Source organism: Marmota flaviventris, chromosome 5, assembly GCF_047511675.1.
Source record: "Marmota flaviventris isolate mMarFla1 chromosome 5, mMarFla1.hap1, whole genome shotgun sequence".
In the NCBI taxonomy this organism is placed as follows: domain Eukaryota; kingdom Metazoa; phylum Chordata; class Mammalia; order Rodentia; family Sciuridae; genus Marmota; species Marmota flaviventris.
Genome location: NC_092502.1, coordinates 49,344,735 through 49,369,915, shown reverse-complemented (window position 1 = coordinate 49,369,915; position 25,181 = coordinate 49,344,735). Strand labels below are relative to the sequence as shown.

General features: G+C 35.3%; 1 protein-coding gene across 4 annotated transcripts in view; it reads right to left on the bottom strand.

Annotated features, from left to right (window-relative positions):
* The window catches only part of Hsd17b4 (hydroxysteroid 17-beta dehydrogenase 4), a 101,691-nt gene extending 76,760 nt beyond the window's left edge, over nucleotides 1-24,931 (bottom strand). Inside the window, exons 1-8 of one of the 4 annotated variants that reach the window (XM_071612206.1) lie at nucleotides 24,777-24,931; nucleotides 22,116-22,169; nucleotides 10,440-10,480; nucleotides 9,519-9,626; nucleotides 3,740-3,799; nucleotides 2,357-2,378; nucleotides 2,209-2,255; nucleotides 618-702 (exon numbers count right to left, since the gene is read on the bottom strand). In XM_071612206.1, coding sequence (XP_071468307.1) covers nucleotides 618-702; nucleotides 2,209-2,255; nucleotides 2,357-2,378; nucleotides 3,740-3,799; nucleotides 9,519-9,626; nucleotides 10,440-10,480; nucleotides 22,116-22,169; nucleotides 24,777-24,793 — 434 coding nt within the window. In that variant the 5' untranslated portion in view covers nucleotides 24,794-24,931. Of the gene's footprint in view, nucleotides 1-617; nucleotides 703-2,208; nucleotides 2,256-2,356; nucleotides 2,379-3,739; nucleotides 3,800-9,518; nucleotides 9,627-10,439; nucleotides 10,481-22,115; nucleotides 22,170-24,062; nucleotides 24,134-24,735 lie in introns of those variants that run through there. The other 3 variants (XM_071612207.1, XM_027941125.3, XM_027941127.3) reach the window with 3 other exon arrangements.
* Nucleotides 24,932-25,181: the final 250 nt, after the last annotated feature.

Below are 25,181 nucleotides of genomic sequence, written 5' to 3'. Positions count from 1 at the left end.
CAATGAGCCACGTCCCCAGTCCCTATTTTGTATTTTATTTAGAGATAGGATCTCACTGAGTTGCTTGGTGCTTCAACATGACTAAGGCTAGCTTTGAACTCAACGATCCTCCTGTCTTGGCCTCCTGAGCTACTTGGATTACAGGCGTGTCCCACCATACCTGGCCACCACCACATTCTTAGTTACACATATAGGACCAAACAAGGAAAATCCTACAGTTCCTAAACAGTTTATGAAGACTAAGTCAGATCTGACCAATATCAGTTAGCAGGAAATAGCCACTCATCTTTCCCCAAGTTGGTCACTGAACACACAAAAAGACATTTTATTTAGAAAAACTGAATCCTCAACGTTCATACTAATTTCTAAAATGCCAAATAAGAGGAAAATTATTAATAATGAAAAGAGGTGAGAAAAAAAATACAAAGCCAGCCAGCTCAGGTAATCTATGTCTATTAAAAAACACCAATTTAATGTGAATGTGCCAAAACTACATTTTAAAAGCCTACACATATTTCATAACATTTTATATAATCTTTCTTTGTACACAAACACACACACACACACACACACACACAAACATCTTCAACCTCCTTGATAGCTGTATAAAATTCTACCTTCCATATTTCTGTTTCTTCATATGATCCCATGCTGCCCGGGTGACTTGAAATGAGCCCCGCAAATGAACTCTCTGGATTATATCTAAAATAAGAAATTATTTTTATGTAATTTGTCAAAAATTAGATACATGTCTCAAAATCAACGGTTTATTTAATTAAAGGTACTCACTTTATATCTAAGCATTCATAATCAGCTATTATCACACCCCTCTCTGGTTAACCATTTTTGCTTCTGGCTCAATTATACTACCAATCAATAGTTCACACCCACTCTTACAACCACTTTCCTTATAATTTATAAAATTATTTCAATCCCTATACATATCTAAATGCAATGCCAGCTTTAATTAAGGTCTATTTTACATAAAAATTTGCTATTATACCTAAGAATTTTAGATACATAATTAGCACTTAACATCAACATCAAAAAATAATCATAAAGCACACAGATCATTAATAATTACAAAATACTCACTATATCCATATTTTTTACCAAAGTTTAATAATGAGTAAGGGGGACAGAGAGTGAGAGGCAGAGACAGAAAGGAGAGAAAGAGACCCACGTGTTTGCAGAGATTTCAATCTAATCAACAGAATACTTAGGAAATGTTATTGATAGGCCACTCTAGATTTAATGTATTCTTTTAATTGTCAAGTTTTTTAACCATTCTTACTTATTTTTGTTTCAATTTATGACTTCAACAAATATTTTCATGTGTACATTAGAAGAAGGTAAGAGTGATGACTGTAGAAGGACAGAATAGGAGAAGGAAACACTTCATTCATTATAGCTCTAAGAAAATTACTAACATAAACCCCCTTTGCCAGTAAACCTTATCTTTCCTCAACTTCTTTCTTATCCCAGCTGTTTAAAGAAAGACAAAATTAAAAGCTCCTCTTCTCTTAATTCTAAGTCAGAAGAATTTTTTTTTTTTTTTTAATGGTGCTGGGTATCAACCTAAGGCCTGTATATACTAGGCAAGTGCTCTATCACTGTCCATGTTTTGCTTTTCCCAAAAGGATTTCTGGGGACAGAAGCATGTGCTATAAACAATGATACAATTATCTCATCTCAGTTGCCAAGACTGCCACTTTTTCAGCCACCACTGTTTGTTTTAGTTCTGATGGCCAATGAAAGTAAGAACAAAGAAAAAAACAATCATCACTGTGATTGGTTCATTAACTAAACTCGAAACTTTTTGTCCCACCCTATTCAAAGATCACCATCATTTTAATTTTTAGTACCCTAGACTCTCTTCCACATCCTGCTCTACTCTTGAAAGAATCACAGCTAGATAAAAGGACAAAGGCTATCAGAAAGCGTTAGTGCTGCTAGAAAATACTAACCATCTCTTAGGGAGAAAAATGGGAAATAAACAGAAAAGAAATCCTTCAGATAACTTCTGCCAAATTATTTAACATTATTTAAAATTTATAAAATGTTTTTAAAAATGCTATTTCCAACTATGCATCTTTTTCCATGTAGTTTATATGAGAAAGGGTTTTCCTTTTCCATATAAATGTATCAAATATCAAAAAGGCAAAATGGATAGGTATATTCTAGAGAAACATATTTAAAACAACTTACCCCAGTCTTCATCACTTATTCTACTGAAAGAACGGTCCCTCAGAATTCTAAAATATTGATATTATATAAGGTAAGAAAGGGCAGGGAAGTATACACTTATATAAACAACTGCATGCACTTTACTAAAAATGAAAAAAGTAGTACTCACCCAGCATTGTTGACCACGACATCTACAATAAATATAAAAAGATCCAAGTCACAACTATAAAAGCAAGCATATTCATTTGTATTTGCTTACAACTCATACTTCTTACAAAATTACATAGAAGAGTTAAATATAATAGACAAAGAATACTATCAAAACAAAAATTTATGCTTACAGGAAAAAAAACTAATTCACAAAAGCACAAGTATCATATAACATCAGTGCCTTCCTTTCAAACTTATAAATTTAAATTTTTCCACCTCCATCTTCTATCAAAATTCTATCGGCTTATTTAAAGAATAAGCTATTGCACAACTCTTGGATTCTAAGACTCCAGAACCACAGCCACCCTGCACTTAACTTCAAAATCACTTGAAATTTTAAGTTTAAAAGACTTTTCAGGCTGGGGTTGTAGCTCAGTGGTAGAGCACTTGCCTAACACGTGTGAGGCACTGGGCCCAATTCTTAGCACCACATAAAAACAAACAAAAAATAAAATTAAAGGTATTAAAAAAAAAAGACTTTTCACTGTCACTGCCACTGAAAAGTCCAAAACTCAAAGAGAAATCATTAAAGTTAGAAACTGATGTCCTATTTTGATACATATTTGTATTCTCACTATATAGAGAAAACAATTATTTTTTAATATTCAACCACCATCTTATAGCTATTTTTATCCTATGACTTCAACTTCACAACTTTGTGTCTCTATCAGAGGTATCTGAAAATGGCTTTTGAGTTCAACCTAATATAATTCGAAAATAAATATGCTAGATCTAACAAAAAGGGAGGGCACACATTCAATTTACAAAAAGTAATCTTTTTCAGATTATAAACATATTGGGCTATCTGCAGTAATTTTTCTTCATAGTAATTCTTTAAACTTTCAGTAAAAATATGTAGAACTAAACCAGGAAGATTATCTAGGGAAATATGGACTAACCACTATATTTGAAATGCTTCTTTAAAAAATGAAATTTTTTTTTACTTCATACAATCATCTTAATTAATTTACAAGATGTCAGATCATTTTTATCCAAATTGTTATAATTCTTCAAAAGAATCTGAAGGGTCCTTTATTGACAAAATACTGACTTATTTTTCTTATAAACATAATTAAAACGTAACTGAATTATTACAAAAAGGGCACTGAGAAAATGTACAAATTTTTATAAGCACTTAAGGTTCAAAAACAATAAACATATATTCATAAAACTGCCACCTCAGTCCTTTACGAAATAAGGTGAGTTAAATAAAATAATCAACATAGAAAACAAATCTAAGAATATCTTCAAGAAAGAGATTTGTTTAATAGAAAATTCAAAAATATTTTATTAGAAAGGTAGAAGGTGCTCCATCAGGACCATAGATGAAAAGAAACATCACCTATTCTTCCAAAGGCATCCAGTGCTGTCTTCACAACCTTCTCTCCTGCTTCCACAGAATCTGAGGGAAAGAGAAATTAATACAAAACTTCAGCAATCTCCTTCACAATGACTTATCCCATTCACCCAATAGAACTCATTTTCAAGAAAAATACATTTCTATTGCAAGCACATAACATACTGAAACACTGATCCTCTAATATTATAAAGGATATTTGGCCCCTAAATAATTATTTAACCTATAAGAAAAGGAGTGATGAGGAAGATTATTAAGAAATCTTTGACAAATACTCTCTAAAGCAGCACCAACCTATTGATCAGTGCTTTCTGTGAGGATGGCAATGTCCTATTCCCACAATGTCCAAATATGGAAACCACTCAACATGGAGCTACCAAGGGTTCAAAATATGGCTAGTGTGACAAATTTAATGTTTAATTTTACTTAATTTATATTTAATTTTAAATAACTACAGTGGCATTTCCCTTCAAGGATACAAATGAGTATTTGGAGGAGAAAGAGGTGCCTTTTTAATTTGAAAAAACATATTTAGTGTTATATGGAAATTAAATGTACTATTTTTATTTAATTATTTTTTTTTAATTTTATTTTTTGGTAACAGGATTGAACTCAGGGGCACTTGCCCTATTTTCTATTTTATTTAGAGACAGGGTCTCACTCAGCTGCTTGGCACCTCCTTGTTGCTGAGGCTGGCTTTGTACCCACAATCCTATCTCAGCCTCTGGAGCCGATGTGATTACGGAGTGTACCACTGCATCTGGTCAAATCTACTATTTTTGCAATACTAAACAGAAAAAGCAAAGCTCAACAAAATCTCGAGGCTTTGTTATCTTCCACTAATCAGCCCCAGGTAAGGGTAAAAATCCCCATAATTGTGATGTTCGATCTATATTCACCTAGGAGATAGCACAGTAGAATGTTACAAACACAGGCAATCTTGGTGCAGGGTACAGATGTAAGACTAACTGCATATCCACGTTCAGACTAACCTGGTCATTGGCAGCCTCCCTGACACTCATTTGCACAGCCCTTCTAATGGCTGTGCCAGCTTCTGGTTCCCTGTATTAAAGCTCTACATACTTGGAAAACTTTGAGAGGCTTCTGTTTTTCTGACTGAACCCTAACTGATATAGACAGCATATCAAAATTGGTAAAGTGGGAAGTCTGGAATTTTCATAGTTAAAAAATGGGTTTTCAAAAATACAGAGTTTTAAAATTGAAAACATTGGGCTGGCACTGTAACTAGTGGCACAGCATTTGCCTAGCATGTGTGAGGCACTGGGTTCAATTCTTAGCACCACACAAAAGTACACAAATGAAATAAAATTGAAAACATTGTTGCTAGATCTCCAATGTGCAAAGAAAATAGTAAAATGTCTTATTCCCTCAAACATTCAAACCACATCCTACTTCCTCTCCCCGAAAATTTCGAAATGACGTCTATGTAATTTTATTTCTGGCCCATGAAAACAATCTAGTTTTCAGGTCAGTAACCATTAGCTTTTTTTTTTTTCTATTAGTTGCTCATGACAATACAATGATCTTGACATATCATACATTTGAATCAAATGGGGTATAATTTTTCATTTTTCCAAGTGTACAGGTTGCAGAATCACATTGGTCATGCAGTCACCTATATACATACAGCACTACTAGTGTCTATTTTATTCTGCTGCCCTTCCTATACCCCCTTCCCCTCTCCTCCCCTCCCATCAACTCTCTCTACCCAATCTAATGTGACACATTTCTTTTTTTTTTCTCACATCATCATACATGTATTTTGTATAATGATGAGGGTCTCCTTCCATCTTCCGTGCAATTCCCCTTCTCTCTCCCATTCCCTCCCACCTCTTTTCCCTATTTAGTGGTAATCTTCTTCTCATGCTCTTCCTCCCTACTCTGTTCTTAGTTGCTCTCCTTATATCAGAGAAGACATTCGGCATTTGTTTTTTAGGGATTGGCTAACTTCATTTAGCATAATCTGCTCTAATGCCATCCATTTTCCTGCAAATGCCATGATCTTGTTATTTTTTAGTGCTGCATAATATTCCATTGTGTATATATGCCACATTTTTTTTTTTTATCCATTCATCTATTGAAGAGCATCTAGGTTGGTTCTACAGTCTAGCTATTGTGAATTGTGCTGCTATAAACATTGATGTTGCTGTGTCCCTGTAGTATGCTCTTTTTAGGTCCTTTGGCTATAGTCCGAGAAGAGGAATAGCTGGGTCAAATGGTGGTTCCATTCCCAGCTTTCTAAGGAATCTCCATACTGCTTTCCAAATTGGCTGCACCAATTTGCAGTCCTACCAGCAATGTACGAGTGTACCTTTTTCTCCGCATCCTCACCAGCACTTGTTGTTTGACTTCATAATGGCTGCCATTCTTACTGAAGTAAGATGGTATCTTAGAGTAGTTTTAATTTACATTTCTCTTATTGCTAGAGATGATGAGCATTTTTTTGTGTATTTTTTGATTGATTGTATATTCTCCTCTGAGAAGTGTCTGTTCAGGTCCTTGGCCCATTTATTCATTGGGTTATTTAATTTTTGTTGTTTTAACTTTTTGAGTTCTTTGTATACTCTAGAGATTATAGCTCTATCTGAAGTGTGAGGGGTAAAAATTTGTTCCCAGGATGTAGGCTCCCTATTTACCTCACATATTATTTCTCTTGCTGAGAAAAAAAACTTTTTAGTTTGAATTTGTCCCATTTGTTGATTCTTGATTTTAACTCTTGTGCTATATAGGTTTTAAACCATTAGCTTTTAAAAGTAAACCTATACTGCCAGGCATGGTGACATACACCTGTAATATCAGCAACTCAGGAGGCTGAGGCAGGAGGAATGCAAGCCTGAGGCCAGCCTTAGCAATTTAGTGAGGCCCTAAGCAACTTAGCAAGACCCTGTCTCAAAATAAAAAAGCTCTGGGCATGTGTCTCAGTGGTTGAGCACCCCTGAGTTCAATCCCTTGTGGAAGGAAGGAAGGAGGGAGACTGGGAAGAAAGAGAGGAAAAGAGAGAGAAAAAAAAGAAAGGAAGGAAGGAAGAAAGAAAATACAGGTACTGCTACTTAACTTTAGGGAACTTATTCCTGGTAATTGAAGTCATCAATAAAATGGAATCCTAGTTGGATTATATGGGGTACTTTTTTAAGTTACTGATAGAGCTTTATTTAATTAATTTATTTATATGCAGTGCCTTCCACATGCTAGGCAAATGCTCTACTACTGAGCCACAACCCCAGCCCCAGATGGTATTTTTGGTTACATAAAATGTAACCAAGGACCAAGGTTAGTAAATATATCTAAGCTGGCAAACAATGTTATGTAAATACCATACACTTAAATGTGCAAACATTTTCCTAGAATTTTTTTTTTTTTTGGTACCGGAGATTGACCTTAGGGACACTCAACCACTGAGCAACATCCCAAATCCTTTTCTGTATTTTATTTAGAAATAAGGTCTCACTGAATTGCTTAGGGCCTCAATAAATTGCTGAGGCTAGAGCTTCGAACTTGCGATCCTCCTGCCTCAGCCTCCTAAACTACTGGAATTACAGGTATGCACTAACTCACCCACCTCTGGGATAATTCTTAAAACTGAAAAGCTAAAAATTATTCAGATTTTGACTTAAAAATCATTGAACTGCTGACCATAAGATTTTTAAAAAATATTTATTCTTTTAGTTTTAGGTGGACACAATGTCTTTATTTTACTTTATGTGGTGCTGAGGATCGAACCCAGTGCCTCATGCATGCAAGGTGCACACTCTACCTCTGAGCCACAACCCCAGCCCTGACCATAAGATTTTGAGGAAATAGTTTTCCAATCTGTGTGACTCTATATAAAATCTGTTCAACTGCAATCTTTTTTATTTGCCTATAAGTTAACATGGTTACAAATTTTAAAACTAGAATTCCAAAACGAATGTGAAACTGTTGGGGGGTGGGGGGTTGTAGCACAGTTGCAGAGCACCTGCGAGGCACTGGGTTCAATCCTCAGCACCACATAAAAATAAGTAAACAAAATAAAGGCATTAAAAAAAAGAGAATGTGGAAGATTAAAATGTGTGTAATTATGCCAAACAATTTTAATGCTATTTTCTGCACTGATTTTTTTAAAATTCTTTTAAATATTTAAAGAATTTTATTAACATTATTACATTTGCTCAATGCTTTTGTGATAAATCAATTAAAATTCTTAACATTCAAAAAAAAAGCAGGCTGGGGTTGGGGCTCAGTGGTAGAGCATTTGCCTAACATGTGAGGCACTGGGTTCTATCCTTAGCAACACATAAACAAATAAATAAATAAATGTTATCATGTCATCTACAACTAAAATATATATTAAAAAAAAAGTAAAGTGGTGCATGCCTATAATAACAGCTACAGAGTTTGAGGCAAGAGTATCTTCAGCAAGGACGTCTTTAATGAGACCATGACTCAAAATACAAAAAAAAAGGACTGGGGATGTAGCTCAGTGGTAGAGAACTTACCTAGCATGCATGAGGCCATGCGTGGTTCAATCCCCAGTATTAGGATTTAGGATGAACACATCAAATGTAAAGGTTGCATTTACTGTTCCACCCAACCTCTGCCCATGACTTCATTTAACACCTAATTGGATTCTTAGTTTTACTAAGATAAGAAAGTTACATATAGCATTGACAACTTATGCAGAAATGGAACATAGAAGCTAATACAGAAACGGGTGTCATTTCACTTCTTATACTATATTTATAAGAATCTTTTTAAAAGATTTTTTAAAAGACTCAGATCGGGCTGGGGCTATAGCTCAGTGGTAGAGTGCTTGCGTGGCACATGTGAGGCACTGAGTTTGATTCTCAGCACCACATAAAAATAAATTAATAAACAAAGATATAGTATTCATCTACAATGAAAAAAATATTTTAAAAAATACTCTTAAGATCATTCTATAGATATATATATAAGACCTTTTAATGAAACAGATCTCTCTATTTCTTTCATCTTTTTTTTCCCCTTGCTGTACTGGGCATCAAGCTCAGGGCATTGTGCATGCTAGGCAAGTGCTCTATCACTGAGCTATATCTCAGCTCTTTCTATTTTATTTTGAGACAGAGTCTCACTAAATTGCTCAGACTGGTCCTGAACTCTCAATCCCCCTGCCTCAGTATCCTGAGTAGCTGAGATTACAGACATGTGCCACCATGCCCTGCTAAAACAGATCTTTTTTAAAAATATTTTTTAGTTGTTCATATTCCTTTATTTTATTCATTTATTTATATGCGGTGCTGAAAATCAAATCCAGTGCCTTACACATGTAAAGCAAGCACTCTACCACTAAGCCACAACCCCAGCCCTTAAAAATAGATCTTTGGGGCTGGGATGTAGCTCAATGGCAAAGAGTCTACCTTGCTTTCACAAAGCCCTGGGTTCAACCTCCAGTTCCAAAAAAAGACAAAATAAAAGAACCCCACCAAAAACAGATCTTTTGAGAATACAAACTGTATCTATAATTTATTAATTATGTATCATGTGCTCCTTAATAAAATGATTAAACAGAAAAATGAGTATAATCATGTGAAATAATTTAAATCAAAAGTTTTTTAAATTCTCACATATTATGTATTATGTAGCATAAGAACTGTGACAGACTTAGATAAAAATCTAACTTCATAATTACATAGAAATGCTAAGATATTTTCTCAAAGATTATTAATGTAAGCAAATGCATCAACCAAAGGAAAACAAAAGAAATAATACAGTTATCTTAAATACATACCATAGTTGGCCACAGCTTTTCCACCTTTCCTTTTTATTTCTTCAACAACTTTATCAGCAGCTAAGGAGCCTTTACCAACTCCCTTGAAGTCCCCTCCTAAATCATTCACTGCAGTGCAAAAAACAAATACCAATTAATTTAATTTCTAGAGCTTCAAAACATAGGTTAGAAATGAAATTCAAATTACTAGTCTATTTCCTCAATGACATGCCCAGTTTTTCCTTTCCTTTCCCCGACTTGCTAAAAACACCATAAGCATTTTCAGGACATGCCTCTTTGTTTCTGAACAGACACAAAGAACCAGCAAAAACACTTAGAACACAAGTTCGTTACATGAAATTTTTAACTTTACAAGGCTGTCCTCTTGGAAAAAAAAAAAAAAAAAAGAGTGGCTCAACTCTTCAGTTAAAAGAAAAAACGTGAAAATCACTTCATGATTCAATACGCCAAAGACAATATAGTAGTACCTGGGGGGAAAAATTGAAGTTATACTGAAACAACAGTGATTACTAGGGACAGGAAGGAATGGGACAGGGTGGAAGAAGGGTAGTGGGATATGAATCAACACAATGCTGTATGAATGTATGGAAATATCACACAGAATCCTACTAATAATGTATAACTAATATGTGCTAATAAAAAATGAAAAAAATTAAAACTACCAATGATACAGCAATTCCACTTGAGGTTATGCATCCAGAAAAAAATGAAATCAGAATGAAAGTGAAGGGAAATTCTCTTCAAATATCAAAAAGACATGAGCATTTCATGTTCAATGCAGCATTATTCACAATAATCAGGTATAGAAACAATCTAAATGTCCAAGGATAGATGAATAAATAAAAGGGATAAATCACAAACGCATTATGCTAAGTGAAAAGAACAATTAGAGAAGGACAAATACTGAATGATTCCACTTACATGGAACATCTTGAATAGCACAGAATGGTGGTTTCCAGGAACTAGGGAGAGAGTGGAAATGGAAGTAGTTGCTAACTAATGGGCACAAAGTTTCAATTATGCAAGATGAATAAGTTCTAGAGATCTGCTATACAACACAGCGCTTGTTATTTTGTAAACAAACATCAGTTAAAAGGGCAGATCTCATATTAAGTGTTCTTACAACAACAAAATGAAGAGATTAAACATACAATGTGAAAAATCTTCAGGTCAAGAAAATCTTTGTTTACATGAATGGTGATTAAAAAAAAAGCATGGTTTTAAACTACTAGCATGGTTTAAACTATTAAACACTTGTAAATTTTTTTAATTTTCATAAAATATACTATCATGTTCTAGAATGAAAAAAACACAAACTGTTGCCAGGCTTGGTGGCACAAGCCTATAATCTCAGGTACTCAAGTGGATAAGGCATGAAGATTGCAAGTTTGAACCAGCCTGAGCAATTTAGCAAGACCCTGTCTCAAAATAAAAAATTAGCAGCACAATTCACAATAGATAAACTGTGGAACCAACCTGGATGCCCTTCAATAGATGAATGGATAAAAAAAATGTGGCATATATACACAATGGAATATTACTCAAAAATAAAAGAGAACAAAATCATGGCATTTGCAGGTAAATGGATGGAGTTAGAGAAGATAATTCTAAGTTAGCCAATCCCAAAAAAACCAAATGTTTTCTTTGATATAAGGAGGCTGACTCATATTGGGATAGGGAGAGGAAGCATGGGAGGAATAGACAAACTCTAGATAGGGCAGAGAGGTTAGAGAGGAAGGGAGGAGCTGCATGGGGTTATTAATGATGGTGGAATGTGATGGACATTATTATCCAAAGCACATGTATAAAGACACAAATTGGTGTGAATATACTTTGTATACAACCAGAGATATGAAAAAATGTGCTCTATTTGTGTAATAAGAATTATAATGAATTTCACTGTCATATATAAATAATATATAGAAAGAAAGGAAGAAGGAAGGAAGGAAGGAAAGAAAGAAAAGAAAAGAAAAGGGATGTCAGTAGTAAAACATTTTTCTAGCATATGTGAGGCCCTGGTTTCAATCTCCTGTACCACTTTAAAAAAAAATTGTTAAAAGAGGTCAAAAATTACATACAGAACTAATACATGTTCAGTCACGAATTTATATCATGATTCCATCTTTATATATTTAACAACTGACCATATCACATGACATTTTCCTACATTCAATAATATAGTTATTAAAATAATTGCACATTTACTATTTTCAAAATAATCTAGAGGAACACACAAATCTGTAAGAACAATGCTTGCCCACAAAGAGTTTCTAATTTACTAAAATTGAAGTATATGACCACAACAGCAACACAGATTATACACTAATATATTACAAAGTATGTACCAAGGTCAACAACTAAATAACAGGGCCAACATAACTAAATAACACAGATGAATAACAAAGGTAATCTATATAATAATCCAAGGCAAAGTATACGAAGTAACACAAAAAAAATTAATGAATATCAAATAATCAATGCCAAATAACTTGGAAAAAGCAGAATTCAAGAAAAATACTTGAAAGAAAGAATCTGCACAGTAAATTGGGGGGGTAGTAATCCATAGATTTTAAGAAATACAGCCATAAAAAATAACCAACTAATAAATGATGTGATGGTACACATTAGAATTTTAAATCTTTCAATACAATTGAAAACACAATCTTTTTCTTTAGAAAAATTTACTTTTTAAAAATTGAAGCAAGGTTTCAAAGTAGGATTGGGTAGTTAAGAAGGAAAAGGGATGATAGAAAGTCAATGCCAGGCCACTCTTAAAAACCAGCTAGGGCAAATGTGTTTTCATTCTTTTTTTTTTTTTTTTTTTTTTTAAAGAAATTCATTTTTCAAAAGGTAGACTGGGGTATACTTTTTCCTAACAATATAATAGGATATATACAATGACCGGTCTTACTAAAACTAAAATATAAAAAAAAATTTTAAATAAAATATTCTACAGGGGCTGAGGTTGTGGCTCCATGGTAGAGCACTTGCCTAGCAAGTATAAGGCCCTGGCTTCAATTCTCAGCACCACATAAAAATAAATAAAATAAAATAAAATAAAGGTATCACACTCATCTACAACTAAAAATATTTTTAAAAAATAAAAATGAATGTTCTACAGATATGAAATAATAAAGAGGCTTATATTATCCCTCAAGAGCTGAAAAAGTAATGATTCTTCGAAGACTAATTATGACTATTAATTATTCATTTCCATGCAATTATTCAAATTACAGGAAATAATCAGTTAAAAAATTTCCAGACTTTACGATATGCAGCTAACAGTTTTTTATGACTATTCTTAAATAAGCACAAGAAATTTCAAAATCAACTGAAATACACTGATAAATTTGTTCACCTGCATGATGAAACACTACCCTCAAGTGGAAATTTTACAAAGTGCAACCAGTTAAGCACAACCTGGATAATTTATTGAGAAAATGACATGTAGTCAAACAATATAAGAACAGACTTATTCAAATCAAGTATCTACATTAGAGAGTGCTAAATTAGCAGTGACCCATTCAATCATCCCACTATAACCAGAGCTAAATCACAGGGATTAAAAACTAGAAAAGCCCTGGTTAACACCGAAGGGCTTGGATAACAATGTTAAGACAAGTATGTACAAAGAGAAGTACATATATACTATGTGACACTTATCAATTCAATATATGGCTAAAATTCTAGTAGTAATAGTAGTAGTGGTGGTGCAAGTAGTACTAGTAATACCAACATACTAATATGTATACTTTACATTTCAGTGAACCACTGTATATATTGAAACATTTAATCTCCATACAATTTTGAGACTGGTAGAAACAGCAGTTCCTGCTTTCATAGATGAAAAAGCAATGTGGAAAAGGTCCTAACCCAAGGCTCCTAAACTATACAAAATAGCAAAACCTAGTCTGGACCTAGACCAACTATAATATCTGTCTGCTCCTCTAACACTGCAAGCATGTTTAGTTTATCCCAAAAACAACAATCATTTTCACTAAGAAAAAAAATTACATTTGTTTAGGAAGGGTACAGAGAAAAACATAAAGCAACTTCTCTACTCAAACACTTGTAAAATAGGTAGGAAACATGTTAAGATGCTAAGGAGAGAATCTTATCAACTGAAACCATAATCACATACTAAAGCCATAAATTCTCCATACAAAATCCAGTTTATGACTCTGAAGATTTTTTTTTTAACAAAATACTTTCCCTTTTTTTGGCGGGGGGGGGGGGGGGGGGTGAATAGCTACAGATTGAATTCAAGGGCACTTAACTACTGAGCCACATTCCCAGCCCTTTTTATTTTTGAGATAGGATCATGCTAAGTTGCTTAGGGCCTCACTAGGTTGGTGAGGCTGGCCTCAAACTTGCTGTTCTCCTGCCTCAGCCTCCCTAGTTGCTAGGATTATATGCATGAGTCACCACAGCTGGCCCTATTTCTGTCGTTAATTTGGATGGTCTCCTAAAGACTCCCACGGTTTTTCCATAAAAATCCATCCCCAAAGTTTATTAAATAACAGCTATGCTGGAAATTTGGGGATCCAAGGAATTCTAAAATACACTTGGATCCTATAAAAAGTATACTGTACGTAGGTAAATGGATACCTAAAGATCAATTACCAAGTTATTGAGCCTGGAAAGAGAACCAAATGTTTGAGAATGCCTGTTTCCTCACATCCTTACAATATTGGTGATTGCCATTCCTTTCAGTCTGACAATTATATGATTATAAATTGTAACTCATTATTTTAATTTACACTTCTTTGAACACTAATAGAGTAACATTTTATTTTCATGTACCCATTGGTCATTTATATTTCTTACTGTTTTGCCTATTCATTTCACATTTTATTGGGGGATATCTGTCTTTCTGATAATTTGTAAATGTCCTTTATTTGTAAAAGATATTAATTATTTACTATGTGTTAGCAAATCAAATTCTTTTCCTGAAATGTTGAGAGAAATAAAGCTCACATCTGAGCATAAGTATTACTTAATGAGTATTATGTACACTGTTTTTCGGAGTTTTGTTTTATAAACTAGATGGAAAACTGGGTTTGTCTTTTAAAATTCTATTTGTTGTACAGGTTTTTATTCTTAGAAGTTAGGTTTTTTGTTTCTCTTTCTGTGCTGCTGCCTTTTTTTTTTTTTTGGAACTGGGAATTCAACCCAGGGACACATACCAATGAGCCACATCCACCTTTCTTTTATTTTTTATTTTGCACAGGGTCTCACTAAGTTGCTTAGGGCTTCACTAGATTGTTGAAGCTGGCTTTGAACTTGCAATTCTCCTGCCTCAGCCTCCTAAGCTGTTGATATTATAGGCAAGAGCCACCACAACTGGTACCTAGCAATTTTTTATTATTGGCTCCAATTACTATAACAGCAAATATGCTTTGGGTCTCCTGAAATCAAGACTACTAAACCAGCTCAGAGGATATAGTTTACTTTTAATTTGTACAAAAAATATAACCCAGAACATCATCTCCCTCAAACCGTCCCCTCTTCTTCATGTCACTTCTCTCTACTAAGACTTCTCCTAGTCACTCTTAATTTCTGAAAAGCACATGTCCTATATCAGCAGGTCTTGTCATTGATTTCATTAGGATTCTTGAAATGTTTACTGAGTTCCCACTCTGGACCCAGCACTATGCTGGGTGCTTTGGGCTCTTCAGGTAGACAAGTTTATGCAGTGAGGAGCTGCCAGTTCTTTTGAGAAATTCTTTATCTCCATTTCCTTCCTATTCTATCACTTCAAGCCTACATTACTGCTATTGCCTACCAGGTGGTCTTTTGCCTCCAATCTAAACCTCTCTAGGCTATCTGACTATTGCTGGAATAATGTTCCTAAGGCACCCTTTGTAATATATCAGTACCTTCCTCAAAAATCTGCAGTGGATTTCCCTATTGTTTACTGTTTAACTTTAAAGATGCCTTGTATCTGGTCTCACTTTAATTGATGCCTTTATTTTTTTCATTTTTATTTTAAAACTGGGTCTCCTTAAGATGCCCTGGCTGGCCTCAAACTTGCAATCCTCCTGACTCAGCCCCCTGAGAAGCTGGGATTACAGTAGTGCACCAGCATATCCAGATGATAGTTCTTTCTTTTTGCCATAGTTTATATGGCAATCTTTAACTTTCTACTTACCTAGTAAGAGTGAAAATGTTATAACACTGTACATTTGAAGAGTGCTTAATCATTACTTACACATATTCATGTTCACATACATACTCAATCCAAAAACTATCGCCAAGTCATATCTATTACCAATGACAAATCCATAAACTGTTTTTATTTCAGAATAAGAATAAGCAGTACTTTAAGTGTAGTTGTTGTTGAAGAGATTCTTTTTTTCTGATGTCAAAAGTCAATGCACAGGGCTGGGGTTGTGACTCAGTGATAGAGTACTTGCCTGGCACATGTGAAGCACTGGGTGTGATCCTCAGCACCACATAATAATAAATAAATAATGGTATTATGTTCATGTACAACTAAAAAAATTTATAAAAATTTAACACACTGATATAAAACTAGAATCTAATTCTCTATGTTTAAAAAAAAAATGCTTCTAAAGAAATTCAAACTGTATAAATCTAAGACTTTTTCTCCTGTTCCCACCTGAATCTTTCCCAGAGGTACCTGCTATTAATAATTTCTTAGATGTCCTATACATTCTTATTCTCTATCCTTGGTGCCTTTCTCCCATTTTGATAGTTTCCTATAGCAAAAAAAAAAAAAAAAAAATAGTATTAAGAATCACTTCAGGGCTGGCACAGCACTTGCCTAGCATGCAAAAGACCTTGGATTCAATTCCCACCACTGCCAAAAAAAAAAGAGTAACTAGGATTGTAGCTCAGTGGAAGAGCACAAGTTTAGCATGTACGAGGCCTGGGTTCAACCCCTGGTTAAAAAAAAAAAAAAGAAAAGAAATAAACAAACAAAACATCTCTGGTGTAATGGCATATACCTGTAATCCCAGAAACTCAGGAGGCTGAGGTCAGCCTCATCAACTTAGTATTCCTAAGCAACTTAGCAAGACCCTGTCTCCAAAAAAAAAGAGGGCTGGGGATATGGCTCAATGGTAAAAGTGCCCCTGAGTTCAATCACTAGTATCCCCCCATCCCAAATCATTTCATTGATTTCAGAGCCGTAGATCTACTAGAGATTGTTTACCTATATTTATATTCTGACTACTACCAAAAATTATTTAAATGACTTAACTGTAAATGTGCAACAGCACTATTAAAGAAGGGAAAAGATGTTTTATCAGCAAAAGATGAGCATACCGGAATTGCAGGGTAATAGTTGTTCAGGATCACCCTTCAGCTATGTGATAGCCAAGTAAAAGGAAAACTCTTGGGAGAGCACAGTGTTTTCACTATTTGGCTGAAAGATATAATCATCTTGGTTCATTTCCAAAGTGGCCATAAATATATCTAAATATTTGAAGAACTCTAAATTGTTGTGATAATTTAGAGAGCAATCTCTTCAATTAGGTCTTTATCTTAGTCCATACATGCTGCTATAATGAATACCACAGACTATGAAATTTAGGCACAACAGAAATTTCTCAGTTTTGACCAGTATGTCCAAATTCCAAAAATCTGACCTAATGAGGGCCATTCTCTGCTTCCAAGATGGTGCCTTGTTGCTGCATCCTCCAGAGGAGTAACACCATGTCTTTATATGACAGAAGGCATGGAGGGGCAAGATGGTACTCCCTTCTAATGTGGATCCTTTTATATGGGTGCTAATCCCATTCATGAGGGCCCAACCCTCATGATTTAATCCCTTCCCAAAAGCCACACCTCTTAATACTGTTGCACTGGGAATTAGGTTCCAACAAGACTTATGGAAAGGACACCATCATTCAATTTGTCTCACAACAAGAAGGCATCAAAGGTATTCCTAAAGGACAGGATAAATGAATCAATTAATATGTTCCCCTCCTCATAAAGCCACCAGGATTCAATAATGGAGGATTCTATCCTAATGATCTTATCAAAACCTAACCAATTCCAAAAGGCCAAACCTCTAAACACCATAGTTGGATTAGGCTTCCACCCTCCTGATATCTCACATGGGGATAAATTACATGAAGCCTTGGAGGTTACTCAAACCACATCCAAACCATAGCAGTAGATTACAGCAATAGCCTTTAACTGTCCTCTTTGCTTCCACTTTTTATTTTAATAGAAAATTATACATGTACACAAAAGAATAAAAAAAATAAAACCCAGTGAGCCCATCATCCTTCTCCATTTCTACTCTTGCTCCCTGACATCTAAGTCTCTTAAGAGCAACCAGAATGATCTTTAATTTTTAAATCAAGTGATACTGCTCCTCTTTTCACCCATCTGAATCAGGTTAAAAACTAGCACTTACTCTGAGCAAAATGGTCCTATGTGATCTGGTCTCGATTCTCTACTGTTGTCTTTGTTTATGTCCCTTCAAGGATCTCACTCAATCCAGCCACACTGGCTCTCTTGCACATGAAACACAAGAAGCCTGCTCCTGCCTAAGGACCTCAGCACCAGCTGCTCTCTGCCAGAAATTTCTAGGTCCCAGATCTACAGCTACATCCATTACTCCCTGCAAGTCTCTCTTTAGAAAGTCCTCTTTCAGCACTTTCCATCCTATTCACCATAATTTCTTTTCTCCATAGCACTTACCACATCATCTATTATATTTTTACATAAGTATTTGTTTATTGTCTGTCTCCTCACTAGAATATAAACTCCATGAAAGTGGAGGCCCTCTCTAATTCCCATTGTAGTCACCCAGCACCAAAAACAGTGTTTGCTACCTAACAGATCACTAAATAAATATTTGTTGAATAAGTCTATTAGCTTTATTAATTTTTTCTAAACTGGGCTTTAAAAATGGTAAATAGCTAAGCTATCCTAAAGCAATTCAAAGGTTTTCTCCTATAACATGATGACAGTCATAAAGACCTCTAGGGGGGATGTGGGCTCTTTCATTATATATAAGTGATATATGGCTCCTTCATTATAAGCTTAAATTTTGTAGTGATCTTTCTTCTTGTGTTATGTAAGTTTAACTTTTTCACTCAATCAGCACATACCCATGATTACTAAGCAAAGCACTATCTTAACACTTGCAGAAAATACATTGGTGCTTAAAGCAGCCCTTTTTCTAAGTACTACAAGAGAAACATGGTTTAAATAAAGGAACTGGGATGCCTCCTGAGGAAACAAAACCTCAGTTCGCTGATGAACTAATATATTCCATTCTTGAGCACTATGCCTAGTACATGGTAACCAGGCAGTAGGTTCCTTTCTCTTTCCTTTATAAAGGTCCTTAATTTTTTATGAAATTTAACTTCACCATAATTTTACAGGTTCAGGAAGGAAGCTATAAATAAAAAGGTCATGAAATTAGGCAGTAGAGTTAGGATCTAAACCATGCACTTCCTAATTGGCAGGATCCGCACAGTGGTCGAAAACATAAATTCTAGCTTCAGCCCACAGGAATGTAAGACTTAGGAGTTATTCTATAACCTGCAGCACAGGGGGAAAAAAAAAAGTCATGTCAATCTTACTTCAGAGGATTATAATTTAATTTTTCCAAAGGTGTTACTTCTTCAGTTCAAGAGTATAACAATGTTTGCCTTGCCTTTCTTACTAAGAAGAGGTTCTCCTTCCTGGAACATGTCAGTTTGCCTTGCATTCATGCCCTTAAGCTAAAACTCACCAGTCAAAGATGGGTATGGCTCTTGTTCTAAGGAAACCTCAAAATTATTCAATTCCCAGCACCTCAGCACCTACTTCAAATATGCACAAATCTCTAGAAATATGTAATTTATACAAAACTAAACATCATCTGAGAGCATGAAACTTAAAGCTTAGAAATTCTTATACCAAAATTTAAATAGTCCATAGTGTTTTATATTATGGAATATAAAACAAAGCACTCATATTAATATGAAATTAGAAAATTTCTTAAATGATATACTTTAGTCTTGGCTAAAGGATTTGGCCAATAAAATATAAGTGTTAAGTGGCATATCACTTCTGAACAAAAGCTTTAAAAAGCCACCAAGTAGATCCATTTTTATGTTCCCTCTGCCCCAATAATAGCAATGTCCCAGATACGAGCTGCTCCTTCAGCTAGCATCCTGAAATTAGGAACACAGAGTACAACACAAGCTAACAGGAAACTGAACATGAACATGAAATAATTCTTTATTACTCTGAGCCACTTAGATTAAAAGGCTGTTTAATAACCCTGCACAACCTAGCAAAAGAGGACTTGACAAACAAGCTACTTTATTTCTTAAGGTCCTATTTCTTACTGGCCTCTGAACTAGTCATAGGATAAGCTGACTGATCACTTTTCCAAAAACAAGATATTCTGATGTCATCATAACATCCTAGATTTATATATTTCCCTTTACAATTTGTTTGCTTCCTCAGGAAAGAATTATTCCAAGCAAGAAAATATTAACAAAGGAGAAAAGTCTGTGCATGGCACACAACCTGGAAACAGAATGTTTATGTGTGTAAGGTAACAATATCTTGGTGGCCTAGAAAGTTCAGAAGTAGGACACAAACTAAAAAAGTGTAGAAAATATCAACTGAAAATTCTGGACAAGCTGGGCACATTGGCGCATGCCTATAATCCCAGCAATTTGGGGGGACTGCTAGTTGGAGGCCATCCTGGCCAACATAGTGAGACTCTGTCTCAAAATGAAATCTTAAAAAAGGGCCCATTGTCTGCTTCAGTGGTAGAGTCCTTGCCTACCATGTATGAGACCCTGGGTTCAATCCCTAGTACCAAAAAAAAAAAGGTTCTGCAGATTCACAAAGACTGAATTCTGCCCTTTAACACAAAACTAAATCTGGCTCTTCAGCCAAGTTTAGCAAATATTTTTCCTCTGCTTTCTTGGACTTCTGATCAGGACTTGCTGAAATACCATCTTTAAATAAGATGAGAAAATAAATATGACACATTGTCCCTGTGTACATTACCTTTATCAGAATTCAAACACTCATCATTTGAATTTAACAAATTCAAAATAGTAAAACAAACACAATCTACACAAACATACACTGCTGTAAAGTCTCATATAAAACAAGTTTACATACTATGTCTATATCTTAGTCAAAACAAAAGAAAAAAGAAAAATTAATTCAACCAATTTCAGACACACTAGCCCCTCCCCCCAAAAAGACAATGTCAACAAAAGAGTCAAAGAACAAAGCACTTTCTTTGTATAGGTAATATTTCTTCAGGAAATAGAAAAGATGAGATCTTTGTACTTATGAAAACTTGAATAGGAATGATGCAATAGATAAAAAGTTATAAAATAAAAATATTAATAACTAAATAGTAACACTTCAAAAGGAAGAAAAGAAAAAATAGTAACAGCATGAGTCTTTAGGACTACACATCAAATATTCTTCCAAATTTATGTCAAAGAGAGAGCGGCTACAACAGTGGCCCCTGTTCAAACACTATAATGTCAAAATCTATCCTTGCTACTAGAAACCGATTGAAGGAGTACAGAGCAGCTATGATCTTAAGCAAGGAACATCCAAAGTCTCTGTGTCCCTTTCATAAAGATAATCTACATTCCACTGCTTGGGCCTTCTTTGTTTAGAAAATCTCGCTGCATGCTTACTTTTTTGTTACATGTCTCCATAAACAAATTGAGAGAAATTTCTCTCTCTGTATTCCCCAGGAAAATTGGGATTAAGAAATCACTGTGGTCAATAATTTTATCCCAGAAAGATACTAATAAACATCAGGTCCTAACATCTGCCCTACACATATACTTACACTTAGCATTCATTCAGTTATTCCACACAAAGGCCTAGTTATGGACAAACTGTCTACTATGTATCTATCAAATACCAAATAATCAGACCAGTCCAAACTATTTAGATTATTAAAATTTCTCATCTTTGGGATTCTTCAATACAGTATCTTCCAACTGACCCCAATCCCATCATACAACTAAAACTCATAAAACTGACCCATGAATGAATTTTAAGTTTTGAAGTGAAAACTTTTGATGAAAGAGATAAGAGACCCACACTTTTTATTGCCTGACTCCAAACTTCCAATTCTCAAATCAAATTATTTCAATTATTTATTTTATCAATGTATTTTTGGGGATTCTCCTTTGATCTTAAATTAGTAGGTAAGCTTTCTACCTCAAAAACTTATAGCCCACAATACTAAAGTCAAGAATTTCCTTGTATACAACAAATGTCTGCCCTTCTTTATCAATTCTATTAAGTTAGAAATTCTGTAAAACAACAAATTATATTATTATGTGTACTTTTATGAATATGTAACAACAAATCCCATAATTATGTACAAGTATAATGCACCAATATAAAAGTGTGGAAAGAAAAAAAAAGAAAAGGCAAAAGTGAAACTACTTTAAAAAGTAAATCTTAAAAAAAAAAAAAGTTCACCTTAGGGGGTAAAAGATGTGCTGGGAGAAGTTAAAACTTTATGATGAAATTATACCTTCACAAATTATTTAATAGAAAGACAAAGGTGGCTTGTGAAGACTGTATTTTTATGAACTATTGATTAAAAAGAAAAATATACCAACTTACCAACAACTAATGCTCCTCTTTCTGCAAAAGCCAGGGCATAAGCTCGGCCCAAACCTGGTTTAAAATAATCAGAAAATGTCAGAATTATTTTGGTCCACTCAACTCAGTCCCCATTTGAAAGTCAGTAATTACAACAGAAGAGTCTTCATTTGCACTCTCAAACTCTATTCCACTCTCATTTGCTTGCAGAGGCTAGAAAGTTTAAAACTACGTTTTACTATACACCTACTTACATTTCCTAACTTGCTACCTAGTGCTAAAATGCCAGATGTGAACTAGATTCCACCATTAGATGCATTTGCACAAAATTTAGAAAATGGAAGTGATAGAGGTCACTTTACTAGAATCTGAGCTGTAAGTACTGGTTAAGAAGCTGATTTTCTCTGAACCTTCCTATTTATTAAAATACAGTGACCTGTGGAGGCAACCTACTTAGCCAGCTTCCTAATCCCTGAATGGCAGCGTCCATACTTTAAATCTGAATTTATGTGAGCTGTGACAGAATTCCAATGGCAGACTCAGAACTACTGGCTACTCTAATGTACCAGTTCTATATTGTTCCAAAAGTCATTTTAAGAAAAATCACTAAAACCCAATTGCCTGTATTCAATCCTTTTGTTTAAACTATCTAGCGATTTCTGTATCCTGTACTGAAGCTTGACTACACAATCAAACACACACAAAAAAACTTTAATTCTGATTCAGAGCTAGAAAGTATAGATTTACATATACAGATATGTGTACATATACAGATTTTATAATATGTAAGAATATATGAGAGACTGGCAATTAGTAATTACCATTGAAGAACAGACGGTGGCAGCAACTAGAAGACTTACTTTTACACTAAAATTTTTCAATGTGTTCATGTTCTAAAATTTAAGTTAATAAATTTCACTGATAAATGGAGGAACTGAATTGACAATTTTTATTTGGTATAAATTAATTGATAAATAAGTATACAAATAACAAACTAAGGTGAATAAATTATCACCTTATGATAATGGTTAAATTATCAGGCTTTCCCAAAAAGAAAGAACACAAAATAAAAATTTTATTTTGAACCCAAAACACAAATTTTCCAAAACTAAAAGATATCACCACATAATTTTAGAATTTAGCCAATCTGAATGGATGAGAGAATTCAGCCAATTTATACAGGAGGAGCTAAGCTCATAATTTTCTAGTCACAATTCATTAATGTTTCAAAGTCATTTTTGTGGGATGTAATAAAACAGAATAGAAAATTTCAGAGTGCACAGCATTTTCATGTACTGTGTCATGAACTTGCTTCAAATGGAGATGGGGGAGGGGATCTGGTATACAATGCACTGCTTACTGTCAAGTCACTGCCAAAAGAAATTTAAAATACCCAGTGAATTACATTATTACCTTCAAAAACAAAGAGTAAGCAAAATGGTTTCCCAAAAGCTCATTTCAGAATAAATACAAATATGAGTATAAAATACTTGGACAACAATTAATAATGAAATTGTTTTCTGAAAGGCAAACTAAAATGTAGTTTATCAATGAAGATGTAAAAGTACATATGAATTAATTGACAATTCCATTGTTTATGGCTTGTAATATGTAATTCAAATAATTCCTTGTTAGGACCCTTTTATTACAAGGCTCTATAAAAGGGAAATCAAGGATGCATAAAGTTATGATCCCTTGCATGTGAAGGTTACAAAGATCACCTACTTGGGGGAAACTAGAGCAAAAATCTTACTGCAGAGGATCAGTGTGTGTGAAAGTGGTTTGTTTTAATTTTTGTTCTTTAAAAATTGTTTGGGTTTTTTCACATAACATTTCTTCGGTTTGCTTCTCCTGAAATATATGAGGATCTGGCAAATTTCCTAAGGGATGGTCCACTTCAGAAATGTCTCTGCTCTTCCTTTCTTCACTCTTCCGGTCCCATTCCCACTTTATTCCTCTATCATTTACCTCGTCCCTGCAGGCACTGGCGTTTACAACTTTTCCAGGATTCCACCGGACTTTGAAAACACGGCCTGGCTTGATAAGCATACAATACAAACTCCAAGGACGGCTCTTATCAGATGGATGTCCTCTTTATAGGCCCTCTCCAGAACTTAAAAAACATCAGACATTAGAAAGTAAAAACTAAATAAATGCCTTGTCAAAGTCCAGAAGCTGGCATCTCCACTCCTTAGATGGGACCTCCAGGCCTGAGGCGGCTTTTCAGGATTAAGAGATCGGAGCAAGGCCTAACAAGAGTCTCCCCACACCAAGAGTCATAATCAACACCCACAGAGCCAAGAACTTTCACCCAGTTGTGCAACCCGCCGCCCAGCCGGGTTTGGGAAGCTGCCCGTGGGTGCTGGGGAAAGTAGGCTGCACCTGCCTCAGTGACTCCCGTCTCAAGGCGGATCCCCCCACTCGCGGGCGCTCCCCTTCAGATTCAGTGCCTTTAAACTGCGGTTCCTCTCACCACCGCCGCCACCGGGTCAAGCCCACGCTCTGCCAGCCGCTTCACCATCCCCGCCCACAGTCCCGACGCCTGAACCTGGACTGCGACCGCACACATATCCCTGACCCAAACCGGAGGGTCCGCGGCGTGAGGGGGGCACGCGCCGGCCGTACAATCTTCCAGGCTCACCTCCTCCCGCCCCGGTGACCAGTACCACACGCCCGTCGAACCTGAGCGGCGAAGTCATGACTCCTGCCTTCAACCTCACACACACTAGCAGTGTCGCTGGGCTCAATCAGCCAGGCTCAATTAGCTGGGGGAGTGGCGGGGGCAGGATGCGAGCAGGCGACCTGCGGGTCTCTGGGAAGAAAACAGGCACTGTAGTTTCCCAAGTGCGCCTGCGCAAGCTAGCGGTCCCAAGTACGCCTGCGTGGCGAAAGCATGGCCCCTTGGGAAATGTAGTCCAGCGTGACTGCTTGCTGGAAGACCCTGCCCAAAAGGCTTGGTTTAAGAAGGTTAAAAAAAAAAAAAAGAAACCCGTTTTGGGGCTGGGGATTTGGCTCAAGCGATAGCGGGCTCGCTTTGCAAGTATGCGGCCCGGCTTCGATCCTCAGCACCACATACAAATAAAGATG